Source organism: Triturus cristatus, chromosome 3_2 (assembly GCF_964204655.1).
Source record: "Triturus cristatus chromosome 3_2, aTriCri1.1, whole genome shotgun sequence".
Classification (NCBI taxonomy): domain Eukaryota; kingdom Metazoa; phylum Chordata; class Amphibia; order Caudata; family Salamandridae; genus Triturus; species Triturus cristatus.
In genome coordinates this window covers 496,769,256-496,791,319 of record NC_140584.1, presented here as the reverse complement: position 1 = coordinate 496,791,319, position 22,064 = coordinate 496,769,256, and the positions used below count along the sequence as shown (strand labels likewise).

The 22,064-nt window shown below is 44.1% G+C and overlaps 1 protein-coding gene across 6 annotated transcripts in view; it reads left to right on the top strand.

Moving 5' to 3' along the window:
* The window catches only part of SBF2 (SET binding factor 2), a 2,080,461-nt gene that overhangs the window by 557,967 nt on the left and 1,500,430 nt on the right, over positions 1 to 22,064 (top strand). For all 6 annotated transcript variants that reach the window (XM_085648170.1, XM_085648169.1, XM_085648168.1 and 3 more), the window contains exon 4: positions 9,280 to 9,402. In XM_085648170.1, coding sequence (XP_085504296.1) covers positions 9,280 to 9,402 — 123 coding nt within the window. The remainder of the gene's footprint in view (positions 1 to 9,279; positions 9,403 to 22,064) is intronic.

Here is a 22,064-nt window from a genome sequence, read left to right as displayed (position 1 = left end):
ATCTACATAATCAGACATCAATATTTGTCATGTTAGAATATGCATGCAGTGATTGTTTTATCCTAATATCTAGATATATTCTTGCGCTCTTATAGAAAGCACGAAAAATAATATGCATTGGTACAGGTACCTACCCTATAATCATATTTATTTAATATGTGTTATACAAAGAAGCATTTAAACTCATGTACAGAGACCTATATACATATGTCACTTGTCTACTCCGACATTCATAGATACATACAGGCATATATATAGTTATGCGTTCACATGTACATACAGATCTTATTTTTGAGGGTCAGAAATTCTATAATTTTGCTGCTTACAGAGAAAAAGTTGTTCCATCCAGGTTTTGTTTTTCTTGAAAGCTGGGATTTTGAGACTGGTGCTAGTCTAGAGTGTACGTTCCTTTGCTGGATGGATTTTGTGATTTTATTCCTGTTCAAAAGTGGCCCTTTGCTGTGTGTTGCCTTATGGGGTATGCAATGCAGCTCGAAGAAGGACCTCCTTTCGGCAGGTAACCAGTGGAGGGCTCTTAAGGCAGGGAAATATCGGCCTGTGGTTGTACATGTAGTAGTAGTCTGGCAGCAGATTTCTAAATACTCTGTAACCTTCTCATGTTTGCTAAAGGTGAGCTGTCAATATGGACCATTAGCATTATCTAGTTTTGATAGTACAAGAGTAATTGTTGCTTGGACCTTGCATGGGGATCCTAGGCGCAGGAGGATTCATCAAATCGTTTTCATGGTAAAAAAAAAAAAGCTTCATCCGGATAGCTTATCTACTTGAGCTTTCATTGACAGCTTGGAGTCCATAGCAATTCCAATGTTTCTTACTTCCTTGATATATTTGGCAGTGGTCCTAGATTGTCAGGACAGGCTCAGAGATGGTCATAACCTTTCCAGTCACTTCAAGTGTATATTTTAGTTTTGGAGGCATTCAGTCTGAGGTGGCTCCATGTCATCCTCTAGACAATGGCCTAGAGGCAACTGACGATTTTTCAGATTCTAATGTCCTTGAGGCTTCCCAAAATTAACCCCCAGGACACCCTAGACTATTATAAATCTAGGATCCCACACAATAACCAAAGAGCACCATTGGCTACCAACGTTGAGCCCATCCAAATACACTAGGTATCTGGACAAGAGCTCTTTTGTGAAGCATGCCACTTGGAATACCAGTGAGTGAGAGTCCTTTTAATACCATGGGTGATCCCCATGGGCTGGTATGATGACATAGGCTAAGCATGGTAGGGTTCCCTCCTGTTTTTGTATGGTTAGAGGTTTGGTATGGTGAGTGATCTCTGTATCACTTCTCACTCCCTTCTGGGAATATGGAAGATTTGTGGAAGACAAAAGGTCAGCGGGGCAACTTGCTGGCCTGCTTGCTTTGACAAGATCCTGAAAAATTTTGATAGTTATTTGAAGGAGTGCAGATGCTGTGTTAACCTTCCTCTGAAGTAGTTTGTTGGAAAAAAGGTTAGTGCTCTTGTGTTTTTTGTGTGTTATGTATGAATCCAACATGTCTGCTTTTTGTGTAATGAGATGACAGTGTGGTTATTTTCAGGAATTTAATATTAAGGTGAAAATACTCTCTATTGCTAGGGAGCATAGTAGATTCACTGTACCAAAGGAGTATTATTTGTCCATCTTGGATTTGGCTTGGGAGATGGCATCTAGGATGCGGGAAATGAGAGCCCTCATTCCTAGGTTTAAGGCGTTGTCAATCCCAGTCTCCTTTACAGGTGGTTCCTCTCTTAAAATCAAATGGAAATGGTCCTACACTATATTATCAGAACCAGAGAAAGCCAAACAGTTTTCCCAAGAATAATCTTCATTGCATTTATCTATAGAGATACTGATGCATGACGAAGGGGGGCTCCAGTGAAATGCAATTGGAGGGGAGAAAGGTTAGCTGCACATATTCTGGGGATTTTGTTTTTGAGTGGGAGATGATACTCCACTAATGCCTGGATATTAGGAGTGACTATCCAACAGCAGGGGTGGTCTCCATCCTCTATCAATGCCGGGCATGGTGCCTTCTGGAGACCTAGAGTTGGGCGGGATGGGAGGAAGGGAAATGGGAGGATGAGAGTGGGGGGTGAAGGGTGGTTGGGGTTAAACCAAAAAAGAGAGCAAATGAATATTTAAAGCCGGGAAATTAGGCAGAATGTGTTAAATAAGTCAAGAGTAGTGAGAGAGTAGATAAGGGCACTGGTTAACATTCTATTATGGAATATTAGTTGTCTGAAAAGTGGGAGGAAGAAGAGAAAGTTGTTTTTTTCTGAAGCATGGCGTATAAAACCGGGTAGCTTAGCTCCACAGGAGTCCCACCTCACTAAAATGGAGGCTGTAATTCATAATATATCCAAATGCTGCAGAGGGTATACTATGCAGAGAATATATGATGTAGTTAGTTCCACACACTGTTTAGGTCAGAGGGGGTGTTTCTATTTGTTTTCAATAAGACACTTAGAGTTATATGGTCTAAAATAGACTGGGAGGGCAGGTAGAATGTAGAGGAAATAGCTGGTCACAGAAGTAACAACTATTTTATTTTGGTTAATTTATATGCACCTAATAATCCGAAACTGCAATGTTTCACCAATATGATGCTAGAATTAATCAAAGCCAATCTACCTATTATTATAACTACTGATGTCAACTGTATCTTTGAATCCTTCACTGGACACTACCAATACATCACACACAGCAAATATGAGTAGCCTATGCTTGCATATTGGATATGATGCGAACCCTGAATATATTTGCTATATGGCGAGAGCTAAACACAGCCTCCCGTGGCTATACTTTATTTTCTAGACCTCTCGGGTAATATTCCCAGATACATTTTTGCTTTAATTGTGTCCTCTAGTGCAACAGAAATTTCCATCTCTTATATTCTGATCACTGAATTGAGAAGGTAATTGCTTCATTAATACAAACCTGCAAGGCTATTTTGTGAAATATATTTTAGACTGTATTCAATATTTACGTACACATACGCAGGAATTTGTATCCATGCATCAATAGTCAGCTCATCCCTTTGTGGTCTGGGATACTATGAAAGCCTTTATTAGAGGAATATCTCAATCTTTCATTACCCAGATTTCAAAAGCTGATAGTGAGAAGGTGAGCTCTGCTAGGAGGCAGTTGAATAACTTAATTCAGCTCCATATTGCACAGATTATGTCCCAGTCGGGGTGGCACAGAAACATATTGGGTTACGAGGCCATAGTACAGCTTTATTAACCGCCCGGACCGATAGGTAAGCCGTTCAAACCTGAGGCTTGGTCCGTGAAATAGGCAAAAAGTCAGAGAAGCGGTTAGCATGCTTAAGCAGGTTCGACATTCCAAAACCTAAGATCACACAAATTAGGGCAACAGCGGGGCGGGTTTGCACTCAACACACTAAGATCTTATTGTTTTTTGAGTGCATATTATTCTGTACTATATTAGGAGGAGACAGAGGGCGTCATGCAGACAATCAGGACTATCTCAGACCCTTAGACTTGCCCAAACTAGATATCTTGGAAAATATTATGCTTAGTAAAGAGTTTTCCACAAAAGAAGTCATAGACATTATTTCCAATTTACCGACCGGGAAAGCTCTGGAATTAGATTATATTATATCTGAAATGTATAAGATTTTGGTATCTGTAATCACCCCATTATTTTTGAAGTGTTTTGTAAAATCCGGACTACATGCTGCACTCCCTCCTCTTGGAATGAGTTCAAAATAAAAATATTCCTGAAAAAAAATAAAGATTCTGGCAAGTTCAGCTCTTTGCAAAGCTTAAATGGAAATCAGTCTCTGCTCCCAATTATTAGGAATGGTGGAATTAAATTATGGAGGCATATGAATTGCTATTGCAGATAGCCGAAGTACAAGGATCGATTGCTAGATTTCATCGTATTTGGGTTAATATGTGGGATTATTTGCTGTCTTGAGCTATATGATGGGTATAATGGATATATTGTAAAGATTTATTGGATATTGGTATAATGTACTGATTCTTATAATGAATTTCGGTTGCCATGATTTATGGTAGTTGTGTTTTGATTAATTTACTCTCAAGAAAAAAAAAATGAGGTGGCAGTTTATGACAACATTTCTATCAAATGGGATGGGTTTCTTCAGTGCATTTGGGATTGTGAAATTCTGTGCATATTTTTGTAAAAAAATAATATTAATTTTGTGGCATTTTGTCTTCTGGATTCTGCTTTAGTAGCAGCTTCTTTATTTTTTAGCTATTTTGTTTGTTGACTTGTACAGTGTATGTGTACTTTGTCTTGAGAGTTGTTTTGTGAACCAAGTGTTTTGAAGTTTTGACATTTGTTTTCTTCCTCTTTTTTAAATCCACATTCATCCAAGGGGTTTGTCTTTTCTTTTGATATGTTTAAAAGCTTCATGGAGCCATCCATAGAGCTATGAACTGAGGGTATTGTGTCCAGATGTGTGTTGGAAGTAAGCTGGGCCCTGGGTTCTCCAAAGTCAGCTTGTTTTAAGATAGATATGTAGTTGTGAGTAAACTGAGTTTAGCTGGAGTGAGTTGTGCTATCATGTGTTTGAAAGGCAAGCAGTTGGTGGTCTGACCACATGGTTGGAGTAATTCTTTAGAAGTCAAGTAGGCCTAGAGTGCCAAAAATGACATCTAAGGTGGCTCCTCCAATGTGTGCGGGTTTGGAAATAAACTGTTGTAGGTTGAGCTTGTATAGGCCAGTGAGGAGTTTTCTAGAGTGGGGCATTTCTGATAGAAACTTCTAAGCACAAATTCCTCCCCTTTTGAATATTCTCCAGGCATCAGCCTGGATCTTCAAAATATTAATCAGTATCTATGCACAAGGACAGGTGATGCCTTGCAGCTCTTTGCTAATGTTGATTCACTTTGAAAGTGATGCACAGGGCCATGGTAGGAGCCACCCAATCTACGTCTTATCAGTTCCTTTCTTTCTTGTCTTGACAACCTGCATTTCCAGGGCTCTTGGCAACGCTGAAGCAAACAGAGTAATTATGTGAAGCCATACTGTGGCTTTTTGGCATGCTACCAGCTCTCTCTGGGGCACCTGCTGGCCCCAAGGAGTCGAGAGGCTCCCAAATGGACATCTGCCTGCGGGTCCACCAATGGCGCCAGCTGGGCCCTCTGGGTATTGTTCTGGGTTCCAGACTGATTTCGATGCTGGTTCCCTCTCTGGTGTCACAACCCATTCTGAGACATGATAAACTGCTGCCATCGACTCTAGGTGATGGCGCCAACACATAGTACTGTCTGACGCCGAGACAGCGCCTCCCTGACCTTAACTGTGGCTGTATGCTGCTTTCAATGAGCCGCAGCCATTCAGCTACTCTTCTAACTGTGACACAGTGCCTTTGCTCAAATCCTTCACAAACTGTGTTTTGCACAGATTCTGAAAACGGTGGCTCTGATGCCCGGGGATGAAATGGCTCCTCCAAATCAGGAGGATAACTGGTAGAAGGACCTCCAGAATGCCAGTGGTCTGGATACCTCCCCAGATACTGGACTGGGTTTGCTTCCGGGCCCTGCCTCAGAACACTGCACTTCCTTTGCTATGATTGTGTGAAAGACTGCAACGTTTCTTTACCTCTTTACCTTCAGTTTCCTACTCGGGGATTTAAGACCAACATCTTCAGCCTTGCCAAACAAGGTCTGAGCCCGTCCTTCCCTTTAATGATGCTCTAATGGATTCTCTTTTGAGGACCTGGGCCAAACCCCACTATGGTCCCCCTTTTAAAAGACAGATTCCATTGCCCTGCTCCGGACGACCCCGGCTTTCTCACCCAGCACTCCACTCCTGAAAGTCTTGTGGTGCAAGCGTCGGCCAGAAAAGTAAACTTGAGTTTGTCCCACCCTACTCCTACTAACTGCGAACCGGAGAGGATAGAGACCTAAGGTAAGTGAGTCTGTGAATGCTAACTGCCTCTAAGGCTGAAACTCTCATGCCTTGTGGGATTCTCTGGCCCTATTATTGCCCATAGTCCCGCAAGAAGACTGTGTCATCTTTTCTCAGGCCATGCTGGGGGCTGGATACCACTGACTCTTGGTAGAGCTATTGCCACCAGTATGGCCCTTCGCAAGCACAATTGAATGCGGTCAACTAGCTTTTTGGGAGAAGTCCAGGCCAGTCTCATGGACATGTCATTTGACAGTTCAGACATTTGGGGGGATATAGCAGATTTGGCCCGGAAGCGCTTCAAAGATAGCAGGACTAAAGCTTCCTGGTGCCGAAAAAAGACTGGGGCCTCTCTCCTATATTTTACCTTCGCCCTCTAAATGCCTTTCTGAACCTTGGACACTGGATGGTAGTGTTGGACCAGAAAGACACTTTTTACACATCCTTGTTCTGCAGGCTCACAGGCGTTACCTATGGGCCACGGTAGGCCTCAGTCATTTTCAGTTCACTGTGCTCCCTTTTGGTCTTACCAGGTCTTACCAGCTCCCCTTGGGTATTCATTAAGTGATGGTGGTGGTTGCAGTCTATCTTCAGAGGTTGGAGGCTCCATTTCACCTACCTCAACGGCTTACTGTTGACTACGTGTTTGCATCAGGCAGTCGACATCCACCTCCAGGCTACAGACACCCTCCTAACATCCTTGGGTTTCACTATCAATGTAACACCCGACTCCTTCACAGACTCTCCCCTCCTCATCGGAGTCATTCGGAACACAGTGTGGTTTCGGGCCTTTTCCCCGGAGAAGAGAGTCCAGGACATTTGTGCTATGATACAAATGTTTCAGCCCCTCTTCTGGATTTCAGTGAGGATGACTGTGGCTGCTGTGACTAATGACCCTCTGCATTCTGCTGGTGACACACACCAGATGGCATATGCAAGTTCTGGTGTGGGATCAAGTGGGCACAGCACCAAGGGGGATTTCTCCCATCTAGTCATGATTTCAAAGGAGACGGCAAAAGACCTGCAGTGGTGGCTGTAGGACCACGATTGGGTCAACAGCAGACCCCTCTTCCTACCCCACCCGGATCTGATGATGGTGAGGATCCCTTGCTCCTAGGTTAGGATGGCCTCCTAGGAGAGGTGTAGACTCAGTTGTTGATGTCTTGTGAATCACAAAAGGCGGTTACATCGAGGTGCACCACTGCTGAGCACACGTAATTTCAGGACTTTTGCTTCTTGCTGTTTCCAAGGCATCTCTCACTTGAAGACCCGTTCCGCGTAGAGTGGAACTTGTGACCTGTATGCCTTTTTGCTGATATTTGGCCTGCCCCGGGTTTTGGAGAAGATAACGGCTGGCTGGGTCCAAGTCATCCTTGTGGCACTGGATTAGGCACAGAGAGTTTGGTATCTTGAACTCCTGGGCATTTGCATTGTTGCTTTGATCAGACTGCCCATTTAGGGGATCTCCTGTCGCAGAAGCAAAGCAGGATCCTTCATCCAAACCTGCACATGCTCCACCTCCATGCTTGAAGATTGAACAGCAGTAGGAAAACACTTTTGATCTTTCCCTTGTCATGTTGGCAGCCATTTGTCCCTCAGTCAAGTCTGTATATGCCTGCAGGTGGTAACATTTGTGGCTTGTTGTGCTACCAAGCAGATTCACCCACTTCATGCTAAACTGTCCAAAGTGGTGGTGTTTATGTTATTCCTTGCCTAGCAAGGACTTGCATTGAGCTCTGTTGAAGTGTATATGTCAGCTCTTTCTGCGTTTTTACGGTTGCCAGACCAGCCTTCTTTGTTTCGATCACCCATAGTGATTTGTTTCCGTAAGGGTTTACAGTATATGGCTCCCCCTTTTTTGTTTATTATATCCTGATGAGATTTGAACTTGGTTCTTACGTTCCTCTTGTGTGTTCCCATTGAACCTCTCCACAGCTGTCCCCTTCTTATGCCCACCCTCAAATTAGTCTTTCTTGTCACCATAACATCATCACAGCAGGTGAGCAGGCTACAATACTTCTCTGTCAACCCACCGTACACCACTTTTTACTCTGATAAATTAGTTCCTGGGACTCGAGCCTCTTTCCTCCCAAATGTAGTTACTCAATTTCATGTGAGGCAGAACATCCCCTTTCTAACTTTCTTTGTTCCACCTCATTCCTCTGGAGGAGAGAGGAGAGGAGAGATTTCACCAATATGATCTTAGTTTCTATATTCGATCATATCAAAGAACACCGGGTGGAAGATCAGCATTTTATTGAATTCTGTGAGCGGACAAAGGAAAGACAGTGCTTTACGATATGTCATGCATTGGTCAAGAAGTAGCCCCCTGGAGGGCTTGCAGACTCACTCCACCAGAGCCAAGGCTGCTAACTCAGCATTGGCAGGAGGGGTGGCTCTCCTGGACATTTGCCAGGCAGCTACGTGGGCATACTATTGTCTCTGCCAGAAACAGCAGTACCAAAGATACGGAACTCGTTCACTAGGTTTTTCAAACCATGTGTTCGGGTCACCAAAGTTGCATAGGTCTGAGTATTTGCTAAGTAAGCTTGAGACTGTATCCAGAAAGGTGTCTGGTAATGTCCAATCCCAAAGTGGAGGTCTGTATACAAGGAGACAGTTACAGGAAAAGTTTGGTTTATGTTTACATCTGACAAGGAGGGCCTCACAACCCATTGAAGGAAAAATCCTTATCTTTGGTGAGAGTTGTTGTTCCCTTTAATATGATGGCTAAGCAGCCGCCTCTTTTGCCTATGTGATATTTTTTTTAACGGTTTGATAGCCTGGGGGGACAGCTTCATGCAACACTGGAGCCATGTCTTTCCCCAGCCATGATTCAGTTATGAAGAGTAAGGCAGGCTCTGTGTCTGTCAATATGTTGTTCTTGTATTTAGACATAGAACAAGCATTTATTATAAGGTAGTTTACTTGCATGCTTACACACACACTTACAAAAAATTCTATTCTCTTCTCACCTACCATGTAATATTTTCTCCCTTTTCCGCAAAAGAGCTAAAACAAGTGTTTTTCAAATTTCACAAGAGAAGATTTGAGTTAAGTTGTTTTTTCTTTTCTAACACAAAAATAACAAAAACGTTACAGAAAATCTCCACTTGGCCTGAATACTTGCCAAAAATCCACAGTATAAAACACAGCGTGTTAATTATGATGTGCTATGGTCATGTACGTTATGATGATAGATTTTTTTTATTTGAATTTATTAACTGATGTATTATTGATCTTTGGTCACACGCTCTCTCAAGATTATATATGTGATTTTTCAGAAAGTGCTGTACAATCTACCTCAGAAATACACGTTGCATTGCACTACTTACTTACACCATTCCAATTACTTTTTATTTTTTAGGGTACCAAGCATGAAGCGATTGAAAACGAAGATGACGAATCTGGTTTAATTCAGCCCGCACAAGTATTTGCACCAAAAAGTCTGGTATTGGTTTCCAGATTGGATTATCCTGAAATTTTTCGGGTAAAGTACCTAAAATTGCCAAACGTGCAAGCCACTCCAAAGCGCTGTGGTAGCGTTATAGCCTACACTCCAGTTGTTCAGAGATGTCCAGCCCTCCCATGCCCCCACCCAGTTGTTCGTAGTCACCCCCGATACCCCTGCCACGTAACATCCCCAAAGCAGTGCTAACACAAGAAAGCAGTGAGAACGCACTCCACGGGTAGGCGACCCCTCCTACGGCATGCAGCGTCAAGGCACACACTGCTGAACATCTACCTGTGTCTTGCCTATAGCGTACAATTATTATGTAGATGGGACAGTTACTCAAGTCCCTCTGCTGGGCACCAGCTGCAACCGCCATCTATGCATCCTTCGTTTGGGCTGTACCCGTCAGAATGATAAATGCAGTGACTGAATATCAAAATGCGCTGGGGGGGGACATGCCCCAAAGACCTGATTGTTTATTATCATCAATGTTGTTCTCACAGTTCGTTTAAGGCACAGACTGTTTACTTCTGACATTACGAGCTGGTCTTCCTTTTGATTTATGACAACCCAGCAGCCGGCCTGTTTCCTTTATATGTACCACTGCATTTTTTCCCAATGACAAAACATTGTATACTCCTCTATTAAAATGTAATGTGTACGTCTGGGTTGTAACATCACGAAACATTGTTGATTGTGCCAATAACTTGTTTATAGGAAAAAATACAATAAATAGATTTAAACAAAAAATGAAAGAAAAAAAAAGTACCTAAAATTACCTACATCACACTTCCTTATACTTAAACTGGTGTTATATCGTAAAAAATAAACATGTGTTCTAAATGATACCAAGAGGTGTATTCCTTGTTGATAAATGTCCCTACATTTGGCAGCACATAAAAATTTGGAAGTAATTGCTTTTGCCCAACTTGATGGTACTTATGTTATTGACCCAGAATGATTAAATGATGAGCATGTGGACCATTGCAACTTCTCTTCTCAATTGACAGTAGCCCTAACTTTAAGAAGCATTTCCAAGACACCATGCTGTTCATCTGGGATTGGATGACCAGCAACCATCTGATACTAAACTCTGATAAAACAGAGATAGTAATTACCAAAAATAAGCTCAGTCTTTGGAGTCCTTCCTTTTGGCCTACTGAGATGGTATCCCCCCACCCCCCTCCAAAGAAATCGGTAAAAATGTATGGATTCATTATTGTCGAGGATCTCTCTTTGAAACCGCAACTTGGCTCTGTGATATTCTCTTGCTTCTTCTAGCTCCTCAGAATCAAGAGGATAAAGACATTTCTCACCATTGACTGCTTTTAATCCATGTCATAATTGCATTGGTCCTGTCAAGAAGCGACTACGCCAACTCTCTTTATTTAGGCCTTCCCAATTATCACACCCGTAGGCTCCAGATGGTTCAAAACCAAGCTGCACAGCTGATCTACCAACTCCCTAGACATTGCCACATCTCTCAATTGACAAAGGATCTTCACTGGCTTCCAGTTGCCCAGAGATCAGCATTTAAACCATGTTGCATAGTATTCAACTCCCTTCACATGAAAAGTCCAGCTTTTATTAAATCTTGCATCCAAGAGTATATCCCCATTAGAAATCTTAGTTTGACTTATCTACGCTATCTAGTGGTTCCTCAATTCAATGGGGAAAGGACACCATCATTGGATGTATGCCCAGCCCAGGCTCAGCGCCGGAGAAACCATTGAGGCCACCTGCTTCGGCACCGATAATTCCCACCTTGTTGCCAACTTGACCACCTGGGCTGACACCCTTGATGCTTAAACCCTTGGTGTCGACCAGCAAGATCGACCTCAGCTTGGGTGCTGTCAACCGATGCTCCATAAACTCCACGAGGATATTGACGCTCAACAGAGACAATTGGTCATTCATACCCATATGGGCCGGATCCTTGCTCGCCCTACGACATCTGCTGCTCAGTCATCTAAATGCCAGCTATCCTTTAAGGAAGCCCTGGACATGCCAGCACCACCCCAGCAGTGCAAGAAAGTAGACATGGTGACTAGCTCTTTGCCTTTTGCACTCCCATCACCACAACCTGTTTCACAGTGCTCACCTTCCTTACCTGCTTCTTTTGAGTACCCCCTTTCTTTTACACCTTAAGGGTCTCCTCACTCTGATGCAGGGGTCATGGAAGGGGGGGGAAGACCTTGATACTCTTCCGCAGAACGACCCCTGGAACTGCTATGATGCAGACCCACTGGAGGACACAGACCCTGGCTTGTACCTTGCCCGTCCCTCCCCTCCGGATGACTCTATGTCAGTGGGACCGCCACAAAATGAAAGTGGGAGGGCTGGGGGGAGGGACGGAGAATTCAGGGTAAAATAACGATTTTAAAAACGTACCTTTCGCACCCACTGCCTGATGCTGACGGCCGCCTCGATCCTTCAATCCCAGCAGTCTCTGGGAAGGCACAGGCTCCCCACCCAAATCCAGACGCTGCTCTCATGCTATTGGAGCAGCACCAAGATTGGTCTGAGTGGCCTTCTCTGCCACTCAAGACACTGCCTGGTAAACTGCAGCTTTTTTCCAAACCGGCTGTAAACACAGCTGGGTTGGAGAAATAAAATTGCACTTGTCTGTTTGGCCAGCTTAAGACTTCTAAGAACCCACCACTCCTCCCTTTCATGGCCCGACCCTGCCCCACCCTACACAGGCATGCCAGCCTGTCACAGAAAAATAAAATGACATTGTTTTATTATCAGTTTATTTTTCTGTGATTGACTCTAACGACTGTGGCGATGCTCCGCCGCCATTAAGCAGGAGCCGCCCCGTCCTGTACGTCCTACCAAGAACTTATTGGTAGGGCCACCTCCTTCCATAAGGTGTATCTCCGAATATGTGACGTTACAACGCGGTCATTAGACTGCAGTTATTACAACACAAGTCGTTACAACGACATGCGCTGGAGGGCGCTGGACTTAGGAATAGTATGATTTACTATTCCAACTCCAGCCTACGTAAAAGTAGGGAAGGTGTTGGGATAGTAAATCATACTATTCCTTAGTGTATAGCGCCATCCAGCACAAGTTGTTGTAACGACTTGTGCTGTAATGACAGCGATGTTAACATACCGCGGTGTAACGACCGCGTTGTAAAGGTCGTTCGCCGATATCTCCACATCGAACCTTTACAGGAGGGCTTTCTCTTTGAGACCCCCTCCTCCACCTACCTCTCCACCCAATACCTCTCCATGCCATACCCCCTGACATTTTTCAAGACCCCGTCTTTTTAAAGTTCATTACACCCAGGTTGGACAAGAATTGTAAGCCCTCCCCTGGTGATCCCATTTATATTAATGACCATCTCCCACCAGACTCCCTGGTTGTTACTACTGCCTGGTAGAGGGCCAACCTCCAGGCTACTGGTGATGCCACTCCACCAGATAAGGAGTGCAAATGTATAGACGCTGTAGGTGAAAGGGTGGCCATGCAATTGGCCATCCATTGGCATATTTCTATTTCTGTTGGGCTGCTGTCAAAGTATGACTGTGCCTACTGGGAGGAGATGGAGGATCTCCTCCAATATCTCCCAAAGGAGCTCAGGAAAAGGGACTATTAGATCATTTCTTAGGGAAACAGATATCCAGTATTACTATCCACTGTGCATTAGATGCCGCAGACACCTATGCCAGGGGCATTAACTCCAGTGTCCTCTTGCGCAGGCACACCTAGCATATTCGACTTCAAGCCGGCAGTCCAGCCGAACTTGCTTAACCTGCCATTTGATGGTCAACATCTATTTGGGCTGTAGGTGGACAAGACACTTGAAAAAATAAAAAAATAAATCACAGAGACACCAAAGGCTATGAGCTCCCTTCAAACACCTACTCCTCGCTGCTCCTTTCATCACACACCCTACAGTGCAGGCTCGAAAACCACCTCCCCCAATGCTTCCATGTCCCACCAGCATCCACAGGCACAGAAGTCTTCTCTCAGAGGCTACTCAATGGGATTCTAAAGAAGCAATTATTCATAAGGCAGAGGTAAAGGCAGGTCCCCCAAAGGAGGTGCCACCACCACCAAACACCTGTCGAAAGGTGCCTTCAAGGGTTCTTTCCCACATGGTGGAACATCACCTTCGACCAGTGTGTGTTAAAGATTATCCGACATAGTTATTGCCTGGAGCTCACTGCCATTCCTTCCACTATTCCACCTTGCAAACACAGACTATCTCCAGAACACCAAAAGCTGCTCAGAGAAGAGGTTGAAGTGCTTCTTCTCAGAAGGGCTATAGAACCTATCTCCCATCTTCAACAGGGCATGAGAGTAAGTGCTCTGTGTTTTCAAAATCCCAAAAAGGACACTTCAATCAGACCCATTCGCGACCTCAGGCCCCTAAACAAATATATTCTCTCAGAATTCATCCTTCTGCAGAAAGGCAACTTCATGACCGCTCTCGACCTGAAGGATGCCTTTTTCCACATACCTATACAGCCCACGCATCAGCAATGTCTCAGATTTGTGTTCAGCGGAAAGCATTACCAGTTCAAGGTGCTCCCTTCCTGGGTCCCCGCTGCAGCCCAGGTTTTCACCAAGTGCCTCACGATGCTGGCCACTTATCAGCGCAGACAGGACATCCTTATCTTCCCCCATCTAGATGACTGGCTGATCAAGAGTGCCACCCGCCTGCAATGCTGCTAACACACACAACTCACAATAAATCTCCTACCAGAGGTAGGGTTTACCATCAACGCCACGAAATCTCACCTCCAACCCTAGCTAGAGGCATTTCCCAACTCCGATGTTGGCATGCCATATCCAAACCCTACCAAGAATCCGGTCCTTTCAAGCACTGATCCCTCTTTTCCAACTAGATCGCCAGGTCATGTCAGGACTGTTATGTGGCTTCACGGTATGATGGCCTCCTGCATTGCTATAATACCCCATGCCAGGTTACACATCCGTCTGTTGCAGCAATTCTTACCGCAACAATGGTCTCAAGTGGAAGGTCCTTGGGACAATCTAGTGTTGATTGGCCACAGCACTTGTTACTCTCTACAGTGGTGGAACACCACCAACCTGTTTCAGGGGCGGCCTTTCCTTGACCCAGCTCCGCAGAGGAACGTTACAACAGATGTCTCCCTGACGGGATGGGGTTCATACTTACAGCCCTGACTGTCCAAGACCAATGGGAGCCCATATTCCAGGGCCTCTACATCAACTACCTCGAACTCCTAGCCATTCATTTAGTGTTGAAGGCTTTCCTACCTCACCTGACAGGCAATGTTCTCATCCAGACGAACAATATGTCAGCCATGTATTACCTTCAGAAACAGGGCGGCACCCGGTCTCTCCAGCTCTTGCTGCTAGTCCAGAGCAGTGGGGCTCCCTACCACAAAATCCATCTGCTAGCAGAGTGTCTTGCGGCAATGGACAACAACTTTCCCGACCTCAGCAGGATGCAGCAACAAGTCTGCAAGTGTTAACTTCACCCGCAAGTCTTCCTCCAGTAGTCTGCCGAAGGAGCTTCCCAAAAATAGACCTCTTTGCCACGGCAGAAAATGCCAAATGCCCAAACTTTGCTTCCAGGTTCCCACACCAGCAGTTCAGTGCCAATGCACTATGGTTGAGTTGGTCAGGGATATTTGCCTATGCTTTTCCTCCTCTTCCACTACTTCCGTTTGTGGTTTGGAGGCTTCCATCATTCTTTTGGCTTCCACATGGACCTGCCAGCCCTGGTTCACAACTCTGCTGGAACTCTCATTGGTTCCGCTTCAGTGAATCCCCAACAGGTTGAACCTTCTTAGTAAGAACCATGGAGAAATTAGGCACCGAGATCCCAGGTCTCTCAATCTTGCGATTTGGCTCCAGAGGTACTAGAATTTGGTTACCTTAATCTTCCACCTGAATGCATGAGCATTCTCAAGGAAGCGCACAGAACCTACCACCTGTGCTTTGTATGCGACCAAGTGAAATAATTTTTTGTACTATTGTCACTCAAATACATTGACCCTTTAACGGCTGCAGTGCTAAATATTGGCTGTTACCTACTTCTCTTGCATGTTTGCAAACTGGCCTTCATCTCCATATGGCTACACCTGGCTATTTGTCTGACTCTCTTCATAACAGGCAACACATCTCTCTCTTCAGGATTCTAGTCATTAAGGCTTTCATGGAGGGTCTCAAGACAGTCATTCGCACTTGGGTCCCACCAGCCCCTTCATGGACCCTCAACGTTGTACTGACAAGACTCATGGGTCCACCGTTTGAGCCCCCCCCTCATGCCCTCTTCAGTTCCTATCTTGGAAGGTGGAGTTTCTGGCCGCCATCACTTCACTCAGGTGTGTCAGTGAGCTGCAGGCACTAAACTTGGAAGTATATAGGGATAGGATTGTCCTCTGCATTAGCTCCATATTCCTCCCTAAGGCGGTCTTCCAGTTCTGACATAATCTATTAAACTCCCTGTCTTTTTCCCGCAACCTGACTAAGTTTGCAGATCGGGCTCTCCAAACTTTGGATGTGAGACAAGCCCTCATGTACTACATTGATAGAACCTAACCATTTAGGAACACACAAAAACTCTCTCTTGCTTTCTCCAAACCCCCATAAGTGAAAAGCTGTGTCCAAATCGGGCATTGCCAGATAGATTGTGAGATGCTTCCAGACATGCTATACTAAAGCTAAGAGGCCTTTGCCCATTCCTCAAAGATCCCACTCCACTTTGAAACAAGCATTGGCATAGCCAATAGGTCTCGCCTTTAGGACCTTATAAGTGTTTAGTTATCCAGCACAATATCCTTGGTGCAACAACATCAAGTGTTGCATGGCTAAACACTTATAAGGTCCCAAAGGCGAGACCTATTGGCTATGCCAATGCTTGTTTATTTAGTGTAAGGACTGTAGTATTTATTGAAAAAAAAGTTTATAGTGAATAAACAAAAATAAAATACAATTTACGTCAAACAACAGCTAGTATAAAATGACAGTAAAACCAAAGGCGCTTGGGCAAATTTTGGAACGTAGTCCAGAAATCTAAATCTCAAAAAGTAAACCAGTGATCAGAGGCTTTCAGTGCAACCAGGGCTGTAAGTGGGTTGAAAAAACTCGGGGTGGGGGGGGGGAATCGCTTAAAAGGGTGTGGCCGATGTAATTAAAGGCGTGGCCTAATGAACAGTAAGCAAAACATCTGTGCTTAGCATAGATGCCGCCCATCCGTTCAGCATCTTGCTGTTACTGCATCCAGATATATAATACAACAAGTAACATTTCAACTGCAAGAAGCCAGGACTGTTGGCTTGGTCAATGGTTTTTAGTTGCATAAGCTAAATAACCAACAACTATGGTTTCATTGTACATCACATTGAAAATGCTTCAGTGCTGAAATGATGAGAATTTGAAAGAACTAGAACGAGTCTCTTTGACGTTACCTCAGGGGCATAGAAGGGTGGTATTGCCGCAGAGTTGTTGTTTTTTCCACCCTGAGATCCTGATAGAACTAAAACTGCCGGTGCTGAGCATCTGCAGGTCCCGGCACACTTAAAGCCCTGAGTGCAATCATGTAATCACGTGAGTGCTGTCGACCATTGAAAAGTTTAGTCACCAGTGAGGCTGGTACTGGCCTTACACGTGCGACTTTTATGAAGCGCAGAAACAGGCTCAAGATTGGATGTTAAAATAAAAGCCTGCAGGATTGGGATACGCACAATTTGGCGAGAGATGCTGAATGGAATCATGGTGCTTTTGCTGCTATTAGGTGATGGCGTGTAGGGGAAATCCTTACTGTTGCGAGCGACGTGAGAGAAGTTTTAGCACCCAGAGCGGAACACCCATAATTTCGTACCAGAAAGTTAGTTAAAGGGAAATCCATAAGCTGTCCAACCCGCTTAGTTTATTACGCTCACATTAAGTTACTTTAAAGCTACAATGTAACCATAACTATCGTAATACGGCGGTACATTATTAAATGCATCAAACATTTGTATTTTCAATGTATAGCTGTATTAAGACTGCTTGTAGTTGTCTAACAATTTTTTTTTTTAAAGCTGAAAAAGTAACTGGTGTTAAGGCATTCACAAAACCAGAGGCCAGAAAGGCTCCTGTTAACAAACACACGCGTGGTGCGTGCCGCGATAATTAAAAACAGATGTCGGAACAGATGGCCCATGCACGTAACCGCAAGTGTTAGGCCATGGGCGGATACATGCACACGCCTTTGACCAATTGCGTGATGTCTTTCTCAGAAAGACACACGCATAGACCAATAAAAAAAATAGCCACAAGCACGAGCTTGTGAAAACTGCTTGTCAGCTCCAAGAGGCCCTATCCTTAGAGCAGCACATGCGCGCTGTCTCTAGGGCTCGACCTAAAAAGGAGCATTTATAGCCTTCCTGGGGAACATTCCAATAGCTGACATATGCAAAGCAAAGCAGCTGCCTGGTCCACACCACAAACTTTTACAAAGCATTACTCTGTGGATGTGCTAGCCCGCTAACAAGCCAAGGCCGGCCAGGCAGTACTCCGTTCACTTGTTCAATCTACTGCAGCACCCACAGAATAGCCACCTTTTTTGGATGGGTTGCTTTACAGTATATGCACAGCATGTGTATCTACAAGCACACATACCACAAATGGAAAATGTTACTTATCCTGTAAGCATCTGTTTTTTGTAAGTAGTGCGGTAGATCCATATGGGCCCGTTCTTTTCCCCGGATGCCTGTGTCCATTGCAGTGTCCCTTAATATCTCTTTTACCTCTTTTGCATGGACATCTCTCTATACATCGTTTCGCTTCACATTGCATCTTCACCTGCCGTTTGGGAAACCAATGTAAGAATTGAGTAGATGACTACCAGCAAGAGGAGGGGTCACTGTACCTCGTGACTAGAAAGACTTCTTCGAAGAAAAACAACTTGCACACATCTGATCCCAACACTAGATGACAGGAATATGCACAGTATGTGAATCTACAGCACTACATGCCACAAGCAAATGCTTAAAGGGTAAGTAACATTTTCCTTTTTGCTAGTTACTTGCTGGCAGTGCATATCTTATTTATTACTTGCACTACTTGCTGATACAGACCTTTTTTGATCTTTCTCAAACAATACAGCAATGTTCATTTTTGTAACAAGTAAAGCCAGAATGGGCTTTGCTGGCTGAACAAATTGCTAGTTTTTTCATTCAAATGCATTGCTATATTTTTGCATGCATCCTGAACAGATCTGTACAATATTCAAAGTTGTATTAGACTGCTCAAATTTTAAAGTTGCCAAATTTCTGATTTTTACCATTCACTAAGTTTCTTCTTTTAAGTTTGCCTTCATTTATGCAAAGTTTATCTGCACTGTGAGAGATGAGTTTTGCCGTATTGCAATTTCATTTTCACTTTCCAGTTAAAATAGAAAACAGTTATATGCTCTCATACAAGCGATGAGTCCCAGAACGACCCTGCGTTTCAAACGCTTTTGGGACGCACTCGTGACTATCCCCTTAGAAGATAAGCAATGGGAACACTTAGGCAGAGATATAGTGAAATTCAACCGCTCCATGTACCTCTGGGAGGCACACTGTAAAATTATTTAATACTGGTACCTATACCCTCAAAAACTTCACATGATTTTTCCCAGTTCGTCAGACAGGTGCTGGTGGGATTGTGGGATGTTGGGCGATTTCAGGAATATACGGTGGGACTGCCCCTCCATACAACCATTCTGGAAGGGAATGTTGTCCCAAATTAAGCTTATCCTAGGTTATCCTATTCCTAGCTCCATGGAACAGGTCTTGTTGGGGGTCCATGATTCCAAATTGAAACGCCAAACACAGGGTGATAAATCAGTAATGTGGCTTTGTTTGGGGGCAGCAAAAATTGGAATTGTCGCTGCGTGGAAAAAACAAGAGGCCCCATCATTAACCCAATGGCATGCGAGACTGTGGAGGGTTTTGGCATTGGAGCGCATGGCTGATGTAGTTGAGGACACGAGGAAAAGCTTTGATTACATTTGGTCTCCGTTGATAAGCTACTTATCGGAGGGGCTCCCCCTGACGGCATGCAGTCCCTGGCTTAGGGCCCTACACTTGTTCCTTATCTAATCACATCAAAGTGACGGGATCACTGAACAGCGCGATGCGCATCTGAATAGAGGCCCCGATGACCCATTCCTCCTGCTCATGTTATTCTAATTTGCACCATGACATCACAGTTTTGTTCGTTTTTAGGTATATTTAAGTTTCTTTTCTATGTTATTATCAAGGGAGGGTTGATTGATGCTCAGCACCATGGGCCTAAACACACTACATTATAAGGCTGCTGTGTACTTTTTTCACGATTCATTCGCCATGGACCTCGTGAAAAAGCTGTAACCTTCATGAGCGAACTGTACACCCGGGCTGAATGTTTTTGTGACTGATGGTGCCTATGTAATGCTTTTTGTCGCACTCTCCGAAGAAAAATTTCAATAAACAGATTTTGAAATAAAATAGAAAACAGCCGTTCGCAAAGTCAGTGGGACTGGCGTTAGCTGGCAGCCTTTGGGCTGTGTCGCTGCTTGTCTTGTCGTGATTTTTCTACAACATTCTTGTTGGGTCAACTTTTGCCCCTTGCCAATGTTAAAAAAAAAAAAAAAGGATATGTGTAAAAAAAGGAAAAATATGTTTGAGGCATGTGTGCTGTAGATACACATGCTTTGCATAAGTTCACCATCTAGTGTTGGACTCTGATGATTCCAAGTTGTTTTTGTTCCAAGAAGTTTTCCTCGAGTCACGAGGCTGTGTGACTCCTCCTCTTGGTAATACTGCGCATGGTCATTGACGCCATCTTCAGATTTTTTTTTTTCATTAGATGGGTTTGGATGTAGTGTCACGCGCTCCGGTTTGAGACTCCTTCCGGCTCCCTTTGGTCTCCTGATATGTTTCGACGGTATTGTTTCAATCGGTATGCTATAACATAACCATAGGCACTTCCTGTAGCGGGTCTTCGGTTCGCTTCCTCGGCCTACGGGCAAACCTTTTCCATTTCCAATGCTCTCTGAGAATGATGGACTAATGCAACGCACTCCTTTACTTTTCTGATCGAAGTGGCACTCGAAATACCCTCACACCAGCCAACATCCTATTGGTAACTTATGCCTCTCGCTCGATCATCGAGAAGACACCTGTGAGGCCCGCAAATCCTTTCAGTCCAAAGAGACTCTTCGGGACCGACGTGCGAGACAACAGGAAATGCAGCGCAAGCAAGCAAAAGATGTCCCTGACATCTTTGTTCGACAAGAAGAGGAGGAAGAAGCTTTAGTTGCGTAGGAGGAATCACTTTCCTTCCAGAGTCTGAGTCTCAATCCAAGCATGACTCGTCCATTCTTCAGCCAGCACAGAAGCAATGGACAGCTCAAACCATTGGTTTCCACCGAAAAGCCTGCTCGCGGGCCGCCACTGCAGATAAGCCATGGCACACACCGAAAAAAAGACTTGGAAGACACGCCCTCCAGCTCAGCTCCGAAAGTTTGGCCTACAGCAGGACCCTCCACCTCATTTCCATCTGAGGCCATAACACCTCGATCTTCAGTCTCTGCACTGAAACAAAGACTCCATATTTCGTAACTGAATATTCCCTCGTCACAAACAAGGCTTCCACCACTAAAATGCTGTGTTTTTGGTCCGAAATCTCCTCCAGAGCCAATTCTCAAGCAATTTCCTCAAAATCTCGACCGAAACAAAAAACACTACAAATGCAGCCTGGAACTAAGAAAATAATGATACAATCACCAAAACAACAGACTTCTGAGAAGCAGTTGAGTTTTGAAAAGGCATTGGACATTCCGGTTCAACTTGTGAAGAACACAATTAATTTCTGATAGCTGGAGGAAAGAAGGAGAAAACCTGGGAGCCAAATTTTTTTGGGTAGCATAAATTGTACTTTAGAAAATTCAACATATTTAGTTTCATATATTCAAACATATGGAAGGGTGACACTGTGTTACATTGAATGGCATGTAACCTATGGAATACTGTGCACAAGTGCTCATTAAGAATTGTCACGGCGCAAGTGACATGTGAGGAAGTATGTACAGCGACAGGAAGGGGCGCAACAAAGAACAAGTGAGAACGAAATTTACATAGTTGGGATACCCAAACAATAAATGATAATATTTACAAAAAGCAGTCAAGTAGGGTATTCTTTAGGAAATGGCGCCGAAATGTTCACTGCAAAAGTCGACGGCGTTTTGGCCTGTAGAAGTACATAAACCATCATCAGGACCAGATTACTGTTATTTACATGGCAGTGGTGACGTATCGCAACTGACAAAAATTCCAGGTACGGGCAAGGTCCAGGAACAATCAAGTTAGACCTAAGAAGACTCTGCTGGAAGGGACGGTTTGGGAGTCACATTCCATCAAGTACCTCTATATAAAGACTAAATAGAGGAGAATTTTCTGTTTAAGACTTTGTCTAATGCACAGAGAGGGGCACAATACTCAAAGGTATGACACGTAATTCGGACGACATTTCTGAAGATTCAGTCAAAGCAAGGGTAATTACTCCACGCATTGACAAAAAGTGTAAGGCAGCACCATCAGACCCCATTTTTATTAAAGGTCAACTAATCCCAGACACTTTAGTGGTGTCAAACGCAAGAAAAAGAGCTAACTCACATACAACTGGAGATGCACCACTTCCAAAAAGAGTCCATGCACATAGATGCCTCTGGTAAAAGAGTT